Source organism: Saccostrea echinata, unplaced genomic scaffold (genome assembly GCF_033153115.1).
Source record: "Saccostrea echinata isolate AGI-Se365-2 ecotype Australia unplaced genomic scaffold, CSIRO_AGI_Sech_v1 ptg000027l, whole genome shotgun sequence".
Classification (NCBI taxonomy): domain Eukaryota; kingdom Metazoa; phylum Mollusca; class Bivalvia; order Ostreida; family Ostreidae; genus Saccostrea; species Saccostrea echinata.
The window spans coordinates 12,238,902-12,258,717 of record NW_026889776.1 but is presented as its reverse complement, the minus strand read 5'-3'; the positions used below and the strand labels follow the sequence as shown (position 1 = coordinate 12,258,717).

The 19,816-nt window shown below is 34.0% G+C and overlaps 1 protein-coding gene across 1 annotated transcript in view; it reads right to left on the bottom strand.

Moving 5' to 3' along the window:
* Window positions 1-19,816, bottom strand: part of LOC133193247 (receptor-type tyrosine-protein phosphatase epsilon-like) — a 65,562-nt gene that overhangs the window by 43,391 nt on the left and 2,355 nt on the right. The window contains exon 3 of the mRNA XM_061329206.1: window positions 19,562-19,808. Within this exon, the coding sequence (XP_061185190.1) occupies window positions 19,562-19,808 (247 nt within the window). The remainder of the gene's footprint in view (window positions 1-19,561; window positions 19,809-19,816) is intronic.

Below are 19,816 nucleotides of genomic sequence, written 5' to 3'. Positions count from 1 at the left end.
GGTTTAGCTTATTTTGCTACTCAAAGCACCTTGATTAACTATTTTTAATCATACTGTTTTCTGAAAGTTTTTTTCAACATGGATAGAAGTCATACCTTTTCAGCTTCTGAAAACAATGCATGAAAAAAAAACTGCTTTTCAAATACTGTAACTCTTTCAAAGTACTTGTGATCATAAGTTTTTAGCTCACTTGAGTTTTTCTGGTTTTCTGATCTTTGTCATCCATCTGTCCGCCAGTAAACTTTTCACATTTTTGTCTTCTTCACTAGAACCGCTGGGCCAATTTCAACCAACCCTGCTGCAAAGCATCTTCGGGTAAAGGGGATTCAAGTTTGTTCAAGTGAAGGGTCACAACCTCTTTCAAGGGGGGGATAATCAAGAATTAGTGAAAATTTGGTGGTATCATTTAAAAAAGTCTAAGTCTTATCAAGAACCACTGACTGGGCCCAAAAAGTTGAAACTTTCTTTACATAGTCTTAGTGTAGATTAAAATTTGTTCAAATTATGACCCACTGGGGTAGGGTGGGGCCACATATGAGGATCCAATGATTTACATAGAAAAAAGTAGGGGATTTTTTCCATCATAAATCTTCTTCTCAAGAACAATAAGGGCATTATTGTCATCCGTTTTCGCGAAAGGGACCCAGGGGACATTAAAACTCATTTGTCTGTCAGTCTGTCCGTTTGTCACAATAAATTTAACCTTGGTCATAACTTTTGAATAATAAGAGATAGGGATTTCATATTTCACATGTACATTACCTACAAGAACTTTCTAAACATACTATGATTTTTGAACCCATGACCTTGACGTTTGACCTACTTTTCCAAAAATTTAACATTATTTCAAACTGATCATTTTGAAAGAGAAAAGATAGGGCATTCATATTATACATGATTGTATATTACCTGTGACAAGACCTCTCTAAATATATATCATGACTTTCAACTCTGTGACATTAACCATGAAGTTTAACCTACTTTTCAAAAATGTTATATTTCCTTATAACTTTTGATTGAGAAGAGATAGGACTTTCATATTTGACATGTACATTACATGTAACAATATGTTATGCTATGATTTTTTACCCCTTGACCTTGATGTTTTACCTAATTCTCAAAAGTTTTAACTTTGAACAGGGAATTATTTAATCTTAGACTAATTATAAATCCTGGATTTTCAGAAAATTTTGAAATCAGGTGTAGTGCCTGAAAACTAACTTTGTCAGTTTTCACTGTAGTAGATACTGTCTAAATGGGTAAGTGTGTATATAAGAAGCTAATATGATTGAATTATTCTTTATTTTTATTCATTCATGTTTTTATTGTGTTCCAATTTCATATTTTTATTGTTTATTTTCAGTCATAATTATTATTTCTAGGGTAAATGTCTTTTATACAGTGTATCTGGTGTTCTAGTGTTGTATCTGTAGAAAATAATGACGCATGTGCAGATGGGGGTTAGTCGATGCCTGGCATCAAAAATCGACTAACCCCCATCTGCGCATGCGTCATTATTTTCTCGCTAAATTCTGCAGTTTTCTGCAATCAAACGGCGATATTAAAATAATCCATCGAATGTCCGTCATTATATTATCCTACGACTCCACTGTTATCTCAAAACGTTCCTTCCGAGTTGTAGATATCCATTAAACATTGCCAACAACGCACGGCTTCATAGTCCCCATGAATGAAGACCCGACTAAAGAAATGACTCGCAGCAAACGAAAATACATACCGATGCGTATTCAGCACGACAACTGCAAACACTTGTCCTACATATGTTTTCACAACCGTAACAACTTTTAAATACAACGAAACGCCCAGAAAAACGCAGCGATGTAAACACTACCAAATTTACAGCAGCTTCCTAATGCATACAACCACTACTCGACGTCACAGTCGTAAAATACGACGTCACAGGTACACTCTTTTCCTGAACTTTTCTAAAGCAAAATGGCGATTAAGCATTGTACGTATTATAAGGCATACTATCTTTGTTGTTCAGCACACGTACTTTTAATTGTTTGCAAAAAGTTCTCCTTTAACCAGGTAATTAAATATCACAAGTGGAAAGGAAACTGGGATGTCTTTAGTACAGAAATCGGTCTTTGAAAATTGAAGATCCATGATCCGCCCACTTGTTTCACCTCCAGCTAAGAGGTGCATATTTAGTGTGCAAATCGAGAGTTTTCAAGCCATTGTGACGTCACCCTCAATAATTTGTAACAGATTAGTGAAATCTTACAAATGAATCAATAAAAAAAAATAGTGATAAAGAGTTAAACTGTGGAAAAACATTAGTTTGAATTCTTCTGTACCATAAACAAATTCCCAAACCTTTGTGACATTACTCTTAAACTTGCAATGACGGGGAACAGAGAAAAAATACTGCGTCATAAATATAATAATAATAGTATTTGAATATACCAGTCAGATTAATCCACCCCGTGTCCTCTTTTCTTGTACTTTACAAACGTATTTTTTTAAAGACAGAATACCCTCCCCCCCGGCGAAAAACGGATCGAGTACTCAGTCCAAATATTTTTATTTTTTATTATTTTCATCATCAAAATATATATATATTTGTATTGGCTCCAAAAAAAAAAAAAAAAAAAAAATATTGAATAAGTTAAATTGATGCAAAGCATCAAAAAGACCTCAAAAATATATAAAGCAAAAATATATAGAGCATTCTCTATATATAGAGCACCCCCCCCCCCCAAAAAAAAGCATTTATGGCAGAACGCAGCACAGTTAAGGCTACAAAAAGGGGGCGGAGCCTAATTTGTACGGGAAAAATTAACTATGACATCATACAAAACCAACAATTCTTAAAAATACCACAAAATGAGGTGATTTACTATTTTAATCTTTAGGAGACCATCAAACTACATCAAAACTTACTATAACATGCTGTTTTGTCGTTGGTTAAATCCCACATAACAAGGTATAAATAAGTCACTGATCGCAATGCACTTGTCGATGTGACGTCATTTCGTAAAACTTGACGCAGTTTGTATGCAGTTAGAGGCGGATCAAGTAATATTTTTTCAACGAAAAATGTATTCTTTACTTAAATAAAATATTATTTACAGATATTTCATAGGCCATTAACTTGGATTTAATGTCTTCTTTACGATTTTATTAAAATATTTTTCGTATATTTTTTCGTATATTTCCTATTTAATTGACACTGCCGTATATTTGTATGCAAGTACATCAGAGGGTAATGTGAGGGTCTTAATAAATCGATCTAGTGCAAGGGCATACACTCAATGGATCATAGTAAGCTTTTACAAATCAACTCTAGAAGTATTAAGGTATCTGAAAAGTGCTGCGATCCTGATGAAATCTTGAAAATAATTTAATTATATCTATATTTAATGCCATTGACCAGCAATAAATACAGCATTCGGTCATACAAATACGATTTTAAAAATGAAATAGCAGAATCTAGGTAGGATAGCAGCACTTTTCAGAAACTACAATGCGTGTTGAAAATATTTTTAAACTAAACTTAGAATTTTAACTTGGTTATGCCCTTGCACTAGTGAGATTCAAAGGTGACCTCAATACTGCAAGTAAACGTGCTTAAATCACGTGACTGCCGCATCACGTGTCAAGTCTAAATAAAAAATCTAATCCTCCTCAATATGTAGTTATCAACCATAATTACAATTGTCCGATATAAGTAATGTACTAAAAAAAATCGCCATCCTGATTATGAATATATTTTTAATCACAAAAAATTGGTGATATTTCCATTGCTCACCTTAACTGTACTGCGAATCTAGTAGTGGTGGATCTAAGAATAAAATTAAATATTTTTTTTAGTGGCTTGTCTGATGTACCTTGGAATTTAGTGTTTTTTTTTTATTTTTTATTATTGCCTTAAAATATTTCTGAATCTAGGGAGAGTCCACAGTGTGCAAGTTTTTCTAAGACACTGTGAGTTACCCCAATACCCTGCATATTTCATTTACCCATTGAGAAGAAGGTAAACATGGCCTATTTACACCCTTCATACGTTCAAAGGCAACATTTCTCAATATTTGAAATTTTAATTCTTTTCCCCAGACACTCGCCTTCCTATTTATGCCCTAAAATCAGTCCATCCCACTCCGTACGAATCCGTACGAGACATATTTACGGGAAAAAACCCTGCGCTTTGCGTGGTCAATGAAATGGGGTAAAATTAGTAACCTGTGGCATACTTATACTTTCTAAAATCAAATTAAGGGTTACATACAAATTCCAACATTTATTTTAATTTCCTTTTTATTTAACTTTGTTTATTGTTTACTCTTTTATTTTCTATAATTATATGTTTCATTTTAAATGTATTATTATTATTATTATTATTATTGAGCACATAAAATATTGAAATTATGCCACCCCCCCCCCCTCCCCGCAAAAAAAATTTAAGGCGTCATATTATTCTTTAAAAATAAAATTCAAAGCTTTAATTTTATATCTGTAAAAGTTTTGGATCCTTCCCTCAACACTGTTGACATCATTTGTCTCGGATAATATAAAGGTAAGCGTAAGCCAGCGTTAATTGCGCTTTGATTGAATTCAGTCTACATGCAGCTACACCAGAGAAAATCCACAGAATTTCTTCCCATGTAGAAAAGTGCATCTTTATGATAGATTTTTACACTAGTTCGACTTTTCTGTGTATTTTTTATCCCCTCGCAATGGAGTTGCTTGTTTGTTTGTGGGTGAGTGAGATAATTCTGTGCGAAACGGAAGTGACGTAATTTGCATTGGAATCGATGTCGGATGCTGCCTTAGCTTATGGATAACAAGTAATAGCTTTTCAAAAAGCTTGCCTGACTAATCAATCAATATCTATGGAACGTATGAGCAAGAGAGGTGCTAAACGTTTCCGTCATCAAGGAGCGACATAGTTGCGATACTTCATTACACAAGATGTACAATTGACTTTCTCAAATCTCATAACCAAATACTGCAGATCAACGAATATCTAAGACATACCGCTATTCAATCATTTATTAGTTAGCCCACGGGCTGACAAGTTACGTTGGGATGAAACTCTAACTTTAAGTGCGATAGCGTAGATTATAATTTTGGGGAAAATAGTTAGATGATTCTAAAGAAATTCATATTACATGTACTCTCTAACTAAAGGGCGCACTTCTCTGGTCAGTGATAGATTGATGAGACAGCCTCTTTTTCTAGACTGGTCTGTTTTCCGTCGTTCTCGACGTCGAAGAAAATTACGAACAGTTTTAACTCCCTTTTCTTGAAGTGTTTGAGACAAAAATGCTTCAATGCTGCTCTAGAACTCAAAGTAAATGGACTGTACACTTTATAGCTAGAGCAAAACAAGATACTAACCCCCCCCCCCGGACGAAACTCACGCCCTGATGGTCTCACCATATACATGTACATGTATTATAAATGCGTTTAAAAATGCATCTTTATGTGCAGTTTTAAAATTGTTTAGTTTTTCTTTTCAATCGATTTCAGGACCTTTCTCATAATCATAATAACGTGCTTAAATGAAAAGTAGTACAGATCATGATGTCTTCCTCATTTTGCCGATTTTTTGCTTAGAACCTTACGGGAGTTAAGCCCATTCCTCTATGGGTGCTGACCTACTATTGTCACTATCCTTGTTCATCACAAAGCATGAAATAATATGCTAATGACTGACTTTCCTAAGCTTTTTTAAAAACCTAACCTTGTAACGTACATTATTAATAAATGTAATATTGAAAGTAAAGGTGGGAAACAGACTGAATCAAGAAGGGATGTTCCATTTACTACATGTAGGTCGAGGGAGTTTGCTTATGATTGGACTAGTTCACTTATGGGATAAATAGTACTAAGAATAATCAGGAAATCCATTGGTTTAGTGTTGCCTGCCCATATACAATGTGTTCTTTTAAAAATGAGATAAAATTTACTGTTAATAAAAAATCTGAAACTTTAGAATCAGGTTAAAAGAATAAACATTATTTATTTCCATAGAAATTATTACACCCATTCAATAGAACAATCCAAGAAAAAGGCGCGAAGATAATTTACATGTGAAATTTGGCGCGAAATGATTGTGTCACCCCTTTTGTAGAAGGCAAATGGACTGATCCAGTAGTTTAGAAACGCAGAAAAAATGTTACACGTACATGCCAGTACAAAGAATTGCAAAGAATAAACATGTACATGCCAAAAAACTGAAGGAATTAAACACATCATTATTTTGCATCAGTAATACGATTATTTCCTCAGCAAACTGTATTTGTTTAAATGCAGGTAACAAATTCCAGTGTAAATCAGCTTCCAGAAAGAATGATCGCTTAGTTTCGGATCTTGAAAAAATTAATCCTTATACTGCCTGACGCACGTGGCGTCAGGCAATAAATTGCGCAGCTCGATCACTATATAATACATGTAGGCCTAGTATACTGCTAATCTATTATTATTATCATTTTCTTTAGCGTCATGTGGTTTTCTACCTTCTCAATATTTTTGTCCTAGTTTCAGACAATTGTGGATATGTTACAAATCTTGCATTTTCACGAGTATATCTTATTTGTGGTATTGTAATCTTCCATTTATACCTACATGTTAAATATAACATGGTTAATATTCTACCATATTACGATATTTTAATATTATTTAATTAAATGTGATCTTATTGTAATAATTGTGTTTGCCCTCTGAGGGCCCTTGACTGGTGAATAAACATACTATTATATATCATAATTCAACAACATGGGAATGGAAAGGGGCTGTAAGCCTTTGAATGAAATTGTCCATACAAGGACTCTTTTCGGACAAACTATTATTGCGCAGATTTAGAGGGATATCTGGAGTGTCCAACTCCACCCTCGGATATTTTCTGGGATATAAAATTTAAATAGCAAAGTAAACCAAAATGACCCCCCCCCCGTTTAAAAAAAAAACTCAGACACTTAGGACACCTGGTAAAATGTGATCGAATGAGTCATTTACATGTCCTAACACCCGCTCCCAAATAGGTTGTTCGCTTATTCTTGGCTACTCCAAAAAATTTGAGATTTTTTTTCTGTTGGAGTAGCCCCCTCATTCTCCTAACCTCAGAAAATGATCACACGTTTTAAAGCATACCATCATGTAAGAAATATAATTTGTTTATATTTCACATAAATTAATCCTTCTAAATATAAATCCTGTCTCTCCATATAGCGTCCCTGCATTGATGATTTTCCTGGTCGATGTTCACAGGCTCGACTTGTAGTACTAGAATGCAGTGCTGGATTTTCAAACTCGCAATCGCGTGGCAATATTGTATAGGAAATACATCATGTCACATTTTGATAAAATATTTTGGAAAAAATAAAATAAATAATGATAGTGAAGGTAACATTATGTAAGCAAAATCATATAATTGTTCTTTTTTTTGCTGAGAAAATTGTTAGACTGGAGTGATGCTTTTATAATATGCACAGTATTATTTCTTCTTCGAACAACAGTTAACACTTTACATGGAGGTTTACAATTCCTTAAGAACCCTCTATACACTGCACACTAAAGAGTTCTGATTCTGTGGTATTTTTATGTAGTTAGAGTTATCTGCCCTTAGATCTAAAATAAAATAAGTTGAAATTTACAGTTTATCAATCAATTTCTAATCAATTCCAGCATTCTTGAAATTTTGATAGGCCAAAATGAATTAATTGAAAACCTCATATGCATGCTTTTTCCCCACTTAGGTAAACAACAGTGATTTCTGTTCATCAAAACTTTGTTGACTTTGAACCTTTTTCCTGGGGGTAAAAGCCAGGCACCCTTTGTTGAAAGTGATATAAATAAGCTCAATATTTACACATTTATACAATATAATTTTCTCAATGTCCAAAAAACATTTTTGTTTAGTGTAGAGAGGGTCCTTAATTTTGTTGATACTAATGTAGATTAAATATTATCGATAATGTAAACCTGTTGTCTTTATATGCTATTTTTAAATGTCTCGTTTCAGCTGATGCATAAAAAGAGAGATTTCTTTTTATTGACAATGCAGCCCCGTAGAATACCTGGTGGGGGGGGGGGTCTAAGTATAGTTTTTCACTGTTGTAAATCTTTATTTAAATGCTTCCTGTATTCTCCCCCGTTTTGTTGCAGCATTAAGATCGAGCACTCGCAAACGCCTGCAGTTGAAAAAGAAATGTACTAATGTACAACCTCCCGTCCCCCTTCGAAATAGGTGTTTTGTGTTTGGGGACTTTAGCTTTATTTTACTGCATAGACATGATAAATATTGCATCTCAAAGTAATTGCCAAAAATTAAAATCTCAGTAAATGCTAACGATAGATTTATAATTAAGCTGTCAGTGCATAATATCAAATAAAGTAGTTCGTCGTATAATGTAAGCGTTATTGCTTATATTTGCCGTAACATAGAATGAAGCAAATCCTTTAAAAAGAAAGTTGACCTAGCGCTGTGGCCATCATAAAACACACAAGTAGATATCTGAACCATTGGTTTAAGTTGCTGAATCCATTAATTGTAAATAAAAAAGGCATAGTGATGAACTGGGGGGGGGGGGGTCAATTCAGAAAGGTGAATCTAGAGTGGGCTTCACATCGGCAATGGCATTACTCATTAGTCATTTTATAAGCATTCTGTAGTTTACTATATTTTAAATTTTAAGGTGAAAAATAAGAGATCAGTAGAACAATGAGCACCTAGTTTAAAATATTCCATGCAGTGTGGTACTGTTTTGTAGCAATCGCATCTTCTCGGGTCTTTCCGGCAAGCTCGGCAAGCATGCATATCCGAGGTTGTTATCCGAGCGTGTCGGAAAGTAGTTAAGAAAAGCTATATATTTATCATAATTTTAGAATTAACCGATATCTTCAGTCTTTGCATTATAAGACTTAAGTAACTGTTACTTTTCGTACATTTACATGTATGTACAGGTTAAACAACAAAGCACGAATCTTTTACAGATAATGAAACGAAATTGTCATGGTACAGTTTATATACAGTTTTATTCCCAGGATGCCCTACCGTGAGGTCGAGCATGCGTATTCCAGAAAAAAAAGAATAACGTAGTTGCTAGCGAACCGATCACAAAAAAATAATATAAAGAGAAAATATGTAGTAAAATTTGTTGTTACACCACGATAATTTATTTTTGATACATCACATTTCAGTAGTAATCATTAATATTGGTATCATCACGTAACATAGATCCAGGGTAGTATGATGATCACACGTTGAAAGATTGCTGCCAATTTCTTTCTTTGTTTCCTTCTCCAACTGTAATTGGCAAAATGGCAGCAAGAACATTTTAATTCAGTTTTTTTATGTTTAGCGTCAATTCATCTTTCAAAAATCTACCCATCTATATAGTTCTTACTATTTTAAGAGCGATATTGGATCGACAAAAGGAAGACTAAGTGTTTTTCATAAAAAACAAAGAAAAAGATATTCTAAAATTCACGGTAATGCCTAAAATGAACACACTTGCACTTTGATGGTGTTGTATTTTCGCTGTATTTTCCTCAAATGTTACCGATGGTGAGAACGCAAAGTACACTTCAAATTATTTTAAATAAATAAATGCATACATTCAGTACTTTAAGGAGGATGGGGGGTCAACAAATTAACCGTCAGATATAACTTTATTTTACAGATATGATATCTTAAGCCGTCAACTATCATTTGGCAAAGGAAAATTTCGTACATTTTAGTTGTTAAAATTTAATCATTTTTGTATATCTTTATATGGAGCTCTCCTTCTAAAGGAGATCAATATAGTCTAAAAATGGCCACAACCACCCAGCCCTCTTAATGTAAACACAAAATTGGGCTAATCAAGGAGAGGTAAGGTAATAGCACTTAAAACGGCATCAATATGTGAAAAATGGAGAGCTTAACTAAGCAGTTCAAATTTCAATTGAAGTTTTTGCAGATAGAGACAGATAGAAGGACAGACGGTACAAAAGCATTATGCCACCATCTACATGTAAGTTCGTCGGGGGAAAAATATTCCTCTAGTAAATTCTTCTGAGTTTCATAGTTAGGATTGTTGGCACATTCAATCTCATTTAACAAGCATGCATTCAAATCTAAATAGTTTGGATACATAACTCAAAATGTCTGTCTGTATGTTTGTTTGTATGTTGTTTCACGTCCCTCTCAAGAATTTTTCACTCATATGGAGACGCCACCACTTAATTGCCGGTGGAGAGCTGCAAATTCTGATCTATACCAGGCACTCAGGGCCATTGAGCAGTAAAAGATCTTTTTCGTGCCAGCACCTACTGCGACATGGGACCTCGGTTTATATAATCTTATTCGAAGGACTGGTCTCCACGTCCCGTAGTGGATTCGAACCCGCGACGTAAGGATCAACTACATACTCTGCAACTCTAGAGCAGACGTTCTAACCACTGCGCCACCCTAACGACTAACTCAAAACGAAGCACATGTATCTAATCACTGGTTAAAATAATAAACAAATGCTAATATTTGTGTTTGTAATTCATTAAACTGGAGTTCACAGGATATTCAAATATTATCTTTACTTTCAAAAGAAAAAAAAATCCTCAGCTGCTTTATTTGTGTATTTGTGGGGCTGGAAAATGAAGGGCATTAAGCATATTCACTTAAAAATGAAATGACAGTACATTAGATATATGACGTTTTGTGTGAAAATATTATCAAGCATACTTTTCACAGTGGATTGATCATGTGTTTAAAAAAAGGGGGAGAGGGACGATCGTCCGAGTAACTATATGCTTATTCTTACAAACAAAGGTTAAAGCATTAATTCATGTTTGTGGCCACAAAATCCATGACTTCAAAACTTTTTATCTGGATTGCACAAAGAAAACAAATTCATTCAAAAGAATTCACAAATGATTTACTGACATCATGAGGAATAAACCAAGCACGAAGCATCGTTTTTCAACAAATGGGGGGGGGGGGGAGATAATTGATGACGTCTGAAAAATTTTGACAAGCATCCCCCTTTCCCCGAAAAAAGAAAAGAAATAAAAGAAAAATACCAAAACTTGCAAAACTTATTTCGGGGGGGTTGGAGGTTGGGGGGGGGGGGGTTGTTCTAATTAAGTACCTTTAAATCTGCTGAAGAGACTTCTATACAATAGCCAGGAACCTTGCTAATGCCCTTAAGTACACAACAGTAAAGCTGCAGTCTCATCAGACACTTCATTTCTTTTAAAAATACAGATGGAATTGCAGGTACATGTATTGAGATGCATACATAATACGTTACCATAGATTTCTGTAACATGATTTTCTAATTTTACATACTTAGTAAATTAAAATGGTATCATATAAAAATATACAAAACACAGTATCACTATATTTCATTTAACCGAAAGCCGAGGCTTGATGCGCGAGTCAAAGACTCAAAGGAGGACGAAATGTGTGTGTAATCTCTTAAATTTTTGTCTTTACAAAATTCAGGAGGCAAAGACATGTTAAGTAATTACATGTACTTTTATTTAATTCGTTTTAGACTTTCCGATGAGGATGACAGTTATTAGAATAATAATATATAACTTAACATGCAACTTCTGCAAATACAAGTACTGTAACCCCCCCCCCCCTTCCCCCTTTTTTAATTTTTGTTGAATGGGTTATTCAGTATAGGTCGACAAAATATTCTCATGGTGTTTTTGATAATTATTAAAATGATTCTTGAAGGAATCTAACTTGCGAAGAACAAAATAAAACACTCGCGGCTAGCACCTAGACAGACCATTTGACAGACTAATAGATTTATGAAAGTATCTTTTAGTGATCGAGTTTTCACTTGATAAAAAATATATATAAGCTTTTCTGAAACAAATATCGTAAACAAAGATTTAAACTTCAAAATGTTTTCAATGTTATTTTTTTTAATGTAGAAGAACTGCTCTCTTAGACGATAGAAATTGAGCAATGGAAGTCATTTAAGTCACGAGTCATTTAACGGAAATAAAAGCGCAGCACTTCCTTGAGCAGTGTTTGGTATCCCCCCCCCCCCCGGACCTTCTTTTCCTCGGCAATTCTGAGTGACATTTCCTTCACAGGTGGCCTGGCAGGGATAATAGCTCTGGTAAAACTGATGAGCATGTTATATCTCTATATTGCTATTCATAATGAAATAGATATGTGTAGCACAAGAGTTTTGATGGAAATGTGCTACATGTATTACACCGAATCTGTATATTTGAAGAATTTTTCCCCGTTAATGACAGATCTACTAGAAATTATAGGGAAAGAATGGAGCGACTAATAGTATATTGGGGGGATATCATACAAGTATTTAAAATACGTCGACAGTAACATATATCTTACTCATTCCATATACTTCGATTTTTCGGCAAGTGACAATATAGCTAAGATTTTAGTCGAACTTATAATCTATAAAGACTAGTTAAAAATTATAAAAAGCGGTTTTATATCCATATATCTCGGCTGAACCAACGGTAAATATTTATAGAAATGTCTCTTGCACCTGTGCTTAATGGAGGATTTAAAGGGGATGTTGGGGAGGATGTCCGCAAACACCCCTACATCCCCCCCCCCCTTACACAAATACACACAGAAACACACTAAAAATTCTTATAATACATCTTAATTTTGTTTGTATAAGACTCTATAAATAAAGTGTGAACAAAAGCATTTGTGGCTTTCGATATTTTAATAGAGAAACTTACGAATTTCACCGAGTATAGGGGAGCATTTTTCCTGGTGGGGGTAGGTATCTAGAATTTTTTTTTAATATTTAATATAAAAAAGGGGATCGTTATCCAATATCATATAAAATCGCTGGGGATTTATAGATGTTTTAACAGAAATCCATTTGCTATTTGCTAAGGCACCTGTATAAACGATAAGAAGTCGCCCCCCCCCCGTTCCAATCCCCCCCCCCCCGTTCCAGTCAACCCACTTCTCGTTAGTTCTTGATCATACACAAATCAATCGATAAAAGGGTTCAATACAAATTATTTCAGGGGCAGTTGGGGTATCTCAAATAAACGGATTATCTACAGTATATTTACATGTACATGTACTAACAAACATATTGTATTTCATTTACATCAAGTACTACTATATCAATGCTGCCTTGTGGAGAATCGTTGTGCCTTACACCTGATTAATCAGTAATAATTTGTTTTATAGTACACAAGACTTCAAACTAATGATTTCCACAGTTTAACTCTTTATTATGTTTTTTTTAATTGATTCATTTGTAAGATTTCACTGATCTGTTACAAATTATTGAGGGTGACGTCACAATGGCTTGAAAACTCTCGATTAATTTGCACACTAAATATGCACCTCTTAGCTGGAGGTGAAACAAGTGGGCGGATCATGGATCTTCAATTTTCAAAGACCGATTTTTGTACTAAAGACATCCCAGTTTCCTTTCCACTTGTGATATTTAATTACCTGGTTAAAGGAGAACTTTTTGCAAACAATTAAAAGTACGTGTGCTGAACAACAAAGACAGTATGCCATATATTACGTACAATGCTTAATCGCCATTTTGCTTTAGAAAAGTTCGGGAAAAGAGTGTACCTGTGACGTCGTATTTTACGACTGTGACGTCGAGTAGTGGTTGTATGCATTAGGAAGCTGCTGTGAATTTGGTAGTGTTTACATCGCTGCGTTTTTCTGGCGTTTCGTTGGATTTAGAAGTTGTTACGGTTGTGAAAACATATGTAGGTGTTTGCAGTTGTCGTGCTGAATACGCATCGGTATGTATTTTCGTTTGCTGCGAGTCATTTCTTTAAATAGTCGGGTCTTCATTCATGGGGACTATGAAGCCGTGCGTTGTTGGCAATGTTTAATGGATATCTACAACTCGGAAGGAACGTTTTGTGATAACAGTAGAGCCGTAGGATAATATAATGACGGACATTCGATGGATTATTTTAATATCGCCGTTTGATTGCAGAAAACTGCAGAATTTAGCGAGAAAATAATGACGCATGCGCAGATGGGGGTTAGTCGATTTTTGATGCCAGGCATCGACTAACCCCCATCTGCGCATGCGTCATTATTTTCTACAGATACAACACTTAGTCTAGAACACCAGATACACTGTATAAAAGACATTTACCCTAGAAATAATAATTATGACTGAAAATAAACAATAAAAATATGAAATTGGAACACAATAAAAACATGAATGAATAAAAATAAACAATAATTCAATTATATTAGCTTCTTATATACACACTTACCCATTTAGACAGTATCTACTACAGTGAAAACTGATATTTCAATCAAAACTAAGTTAGTTTTCAGGCACTACACCTGATTTCAAAATTTTCTGAAAATCCAGGATTTATAATTAGTCTAAGATTAAATAATTCCCTGTTTTTGGTGATTACTTTTGAATGACATATGATAGGGTGTGCATATTTGAAACAATATGTCATAAATAATGGCATCCCATCCACTAGGACATGGAAAGCAGGGGATCACAATTCTTTGAATTTGCTTGTTAATCATTTTGATATGGAAACATCCTCATATATTGTAGATTCAAGTTTTTTATGCCCTGCTATGAATATGGCCGAGGCATATAGTGTCTGTCATGTCCGACTTCAATCAAACGTCATATCCTGATATATATTGATGTAAGCTTTTCAACTGCATCAACTGTTTGGACCTTGACCTTTCCTTTGACCTTGAATTCACTTTTCTTAAATTAGTGTCTAGATCAGTTTTGAATAAACAATTCAAGATATATTTATCAAACTTCATATGCTGATATATACTGCTGAGAGCTATCAATTGCATCAACTTTTTTTACCTTGACTTTTCCTTTGACCTTGACCTCACTTTTTTAAATTAGTGTTTATCTACATTTTAAATAAACCACTTATGATATTTTTATCAAACTTCATATGCTAATAGTAAATAAATACTGATGTAAGCTTTTCAACTGCATCATCAACATTTTGACCTCAATCCTTCCTTTGACCTTGACCTCCTTTTTCTCAAATAAGTATTAAGCTCAGTTTCATATAAATCATTCAAGATAGTTTTATCAAACCTAATATGCTGATCTGTATTAGTGAGAGCTATTCAACTGCATCAAAAACTTTTTCACCTTGCACTTTCCTGTGACCTTGACCTCCCTTCTCTTTAATTTGTATTTTGCTTAGTTTTAAAGAAACAATCTAAGATATTTTTATGTAAGCTTGCACTTATACATAATTTGGTGAGAATTTATCATCTATATCCATTTTTTTTAGAATTTAGTTTCAATTTTAAAGAAACTGTTCAAGATATTCTCATCAAACTTCATACACTCATAAAAATTTTCATGTTGCATTAGAAATATGCATTCGGCGGTGCATTTATGTCCTATGGACATATTTTCTAGTTTCAAATCATGACCTCCAAGGATAGGGTCAGGCAACAATAAGAGATCAAAATTTAATTTAGGAATAAAAGGAAAAAAATCTTCAAAATTCTTTTTTTCAAGAACAACAAAAGTGTGATTAATATGGAAACATTCCCAAGAAGTGTAGATTCAAGTTTGTACAAATCATGACCCCATGGTTAGGGAGGGGCCATTTTTTCCTGCTCCATTTTGCCATCCAATGGAAATGCAAATTTTGAAACCATTTTACACATCCACAGGACAAAATCAATCATCTTCCAAATGATCCTGTTTAAAGGCTAGTGCCTAAAATATAAGGGAATTTCTGGGAACCAGGGTTTTAAATATGTTAAATATTAAAAAAAAAAAAAAAAAGGCCCCCGGGGGGGGGGGGGAAATGAAAATTCCGAAACCTTACTGCACATCTACATGACACCACCAACCATCTCCCAAAAGATGATTAGGCTACTGTGTAAAATGTAAGAGGAGTTTGAGAAAGAAGAGTGTGACAGACGGACGGACGGACAGACATGAGTAACAACAATATACCCGAACTTCCTTTAGAAAGTGCGGGTATAATAAAGATAAACCTTAAACAATAAGTTTACATGATGCACAAATATTTACAGTAGTTTGATTCACGGAAATGAGTAAATACTCATTGTTTTGAAATTTTTGTTTGTTCAATCATGCGAATTTGTCCAAATGCCTGGATACCTATAGTATTGAATCCAAATATATATTTGTTGATCAATTTTCAATTAGACAGTGCATAGGTGGTGCTTTATTCGTATTTACTGAAAATACAAAGGGTGATGAAAAAGTTCGCGAACTAATTGAATTACTTCCAAGAAATAAATAGAATTAGGCTTCGGGGTTTATAATTTTTTTAAGTAATCCCCTCCAATTTTAATGCACGTCTTCTACCGTTACTGCAAATGCGCGAATCACATGATATAGGTGGTCACGTGAAATGCTCCGTAGCGTACTATATACAGAAGCTAAAAGATTTTCAGAGTCTTATATTTCTTACCATGAAGGTTGTTTTTTTATTATTTACAAGTTGATTTGTCATAAATTGCCAAATGTCAGCTATAGGATGGGTGGATAAGGACATCCCTTCCCAGAATGAGCACGGTGACCATCACAACCCGAGTCCTCTGTATTGGGAGCGTCGTTTATCCATTCTGGATCAAGTATGGACACTTTCTCTATATCATACATGTATCTGATATGTTTAAAGTCTAAAGTAAATGATATTTTAGAGATTTAATAATTATTTTATTGTTAAGATATTCAAATATTTTTCTAACTGTAACTTGGTGATCTTTCATAACAAAATTGCTCAACTAAGGACACATAGCTTTCAAAGCTTACTTTCATTGGGCACCAAAACGAACATCATTTTTAACCATCTCCCTTCCTTCTCTTAAATTAACGATTGAACTTCTGAGAAGTCCTTTGTCTTCATAAACCTTGTACAATTTATTATTGCTTCCTGCAAACAAATTTCAAAGATATACGTTAAAATTTACAGCTGCTCATTGCTCGAGTACGACTTATTCAGCCATTTTTGTCACAAGTCTTCTACATATTGACGTCATTTTCACATTGTGAGGTCACAAACAAGGAGCAAAACATTACGCACCATCTGCTATTTATTAAACATCTTTATGACTATATGTGTGCCAACTTTCATTCTGGTTTTGTAAATATGGAAATAGTTCGCAACCTTATTGATCACCCCTCGTATATTTGAGATTTGATGATTTTCCCTACATAATATGATACGTTAATGACGAACTTTTAAGAAATACTATTGGTAAATACACGTTACTCTGTGAAATCAAAGCCATTTTTGAGAGCATTTTCAATTACTGAAAATCTGATTTTTAGAACCTGAGGATCGGACTACCTTAAGTATGATAATTATATTTACCTTGTGTTCTCCGTATTTACATGTACATGTACTTACTTAAACCCCCTTATTTATTATTATTTAATAATTTAGGAAATGTGTTTACATTCCACTTGTTTTACTCTCTATTTCGACATATCAATTAACAATAGTTACTTCCATTCTTTTTTCTCTTGTTTTTAAATAAATTCTGCTTCAATTAATGAATTTCATAGCTACCCAGTTTATACGGTATCAAGCGGGTTGGGGCAGTTTACGCTTTATAAAACGCAAAGCGGTTTATAAAAAAGCGTAAACTGTTCCAACCCACTTAATACCGTATAAATTGGGTAGCTATTAATTTCATTCCTTATAATTTAATTTTCATTCATTTAGTGTAAGAAAAAAGATGATTCCCCTTAGAAAATGACTTCAAATTGTACAAAATTTAAATTAACGCCGGGCGGATCTATATTTTTTTGACGCAAGTCATTGTGACGTAGGCAACCCAATTTATATGATACAACGTATTTTTTTTATTCAATCAAATACTGCGTTATAACCAGAATTAAATTATAGAAATATGAAAACAGGTCAGCTTATAAAGGAGCATAATCAGTGCCTATCGAATTTCCACATTTTTGGTTTTTTTGGAAGACATAGTTTCCGAAGACTACATAAGTGTCAATGAAGATTTCCAGCATCTCTTTAATATCAACTTAAGAGTACTTGTGTGTAGAATAGAATGACTTTTAACAAAATAATTTTGTTGATGACCAATCACAAGAAAAGAATATTTTCTACCTCCTTTTTTATTGCAGAATCAATTATCTATATCAAAAAGCAAAGTTTCAATTTTTTCATGAAGAATGGTTGTATAAAATGTTGAAAAGTCATACGTTTTGATGTTTCTGATTTTTGAAAAATTGGATTATTTTGGGAGTTGATTTAATCAACTCCTCATAGTCAGCGCGGCAGGGGCATATTAATATATACAACTAAAAACAGCCGCAAAGAGAGTGTCCTCGATTAAATGCATTATGTTGTGAAAATGAGAGAAAGGTTGAAAATACAGTTTTAACCTACAAATTGAGCATGGAGTAGATTTAAAAATGCAATGCATAGTCTAAGTAAATGACAGGCCTAAATATTTATGTAAGAAAAAGAATTTACAGATATTGCAAATAAGAAAAAAGTGCACCTATTTTAATTTTAAGAAACGTGCTCATAAAAAAGTTTAGATACGTCAATTTCATACATTTGTAGGGAAAAGCTGAATTAAGGTATTCCGTGATTACGACAATGCATAAACATGTAACTGCAGTACTATGCTTAGATAATATATGAGTCCCATAACAACGGGATTAATAATCAGATATACGTTTACATGTAAGTGCATGTTAGTATATACAGAGAAAAACCATTTATCAGACTGATACAGACGTAAATGCTGTTATATTTACGTACGTATGCGCGCATGACTGATTACAATATATCACAGCGGGTATGTTGTCTCACACTTGATCCCTGAAGAACCCATGATGAAATTGATTCCATATTTATTAGAAGAGCGAATTCATATCAAAATGAGAAGTGTCGAATAGTGAGTGAGCGAGTGAGGTAAAAAAGTTTTCAATACACAAATATTCTATAAATAATTACCAATCAACTTTATAAATAATAAGTATAAAGTTACAAAGTTTCCTAAAAAAAAAAACTTGCATGGTAATAGGCCATAAATCATAAGAAGGTATGAAGAATGTTACATATACATCATCACGGATGGAACTTTAATGGCAGACTGAATGAAAACGTGCACGAGATAATGAGGGAGATAACTCCTGACACAAAAGATTTCCACTTAGGGAAGATAATTCAAAAATTTACAAAGAAGGATAACTCAATATGATATCTGTTAAATAATACAAATATTTCATACCGTATAACTAAACAAAAATCAGATCAAAATAAATGAAAAATAAGAACTGTGACAGCACACTCCCCGTCTGATGTTTCTAACATCACATATTCAATTACCAATGTCATTGGACAGTAGCAACACCATCTCTGTAACTGGACGAATGAATGTTGACGACTGGCAACCGCGTTTCACGACACGAATTTCAGCTTACGAACTTTTCCGTCATCACTGGAAAACACTTTCACAATGACACCCATAGGCCAAAGGTTACGATAAACATCTTTATCGCGAAGTAACAAGCTGTCACCTTGTGTAATGTTTCTTTCACTACGCGTCCACTTTAGAAGAATCTGTAAAGTATGAAGATACTCTTTTCTCCAGCGCGTCCAGAATAAATCTGCCATATGCTGTACGTGTTTCCACTGGCCTTGTTCATCTTGTCAACAGGAAAGTCGACGATCACAGGAGTTTTCTGGGTAAGTATCATGGAAGGGATTAGATGGCATTGTTCATCTTCATCTTCCGATAAAGGGACTAATGGTCTCGCATTTACGAATGCTGAAACTTCTGCCGTAAATATCGTCAGAATATCATGAGTTAGAGATCTAGCTGGTATCTATAACA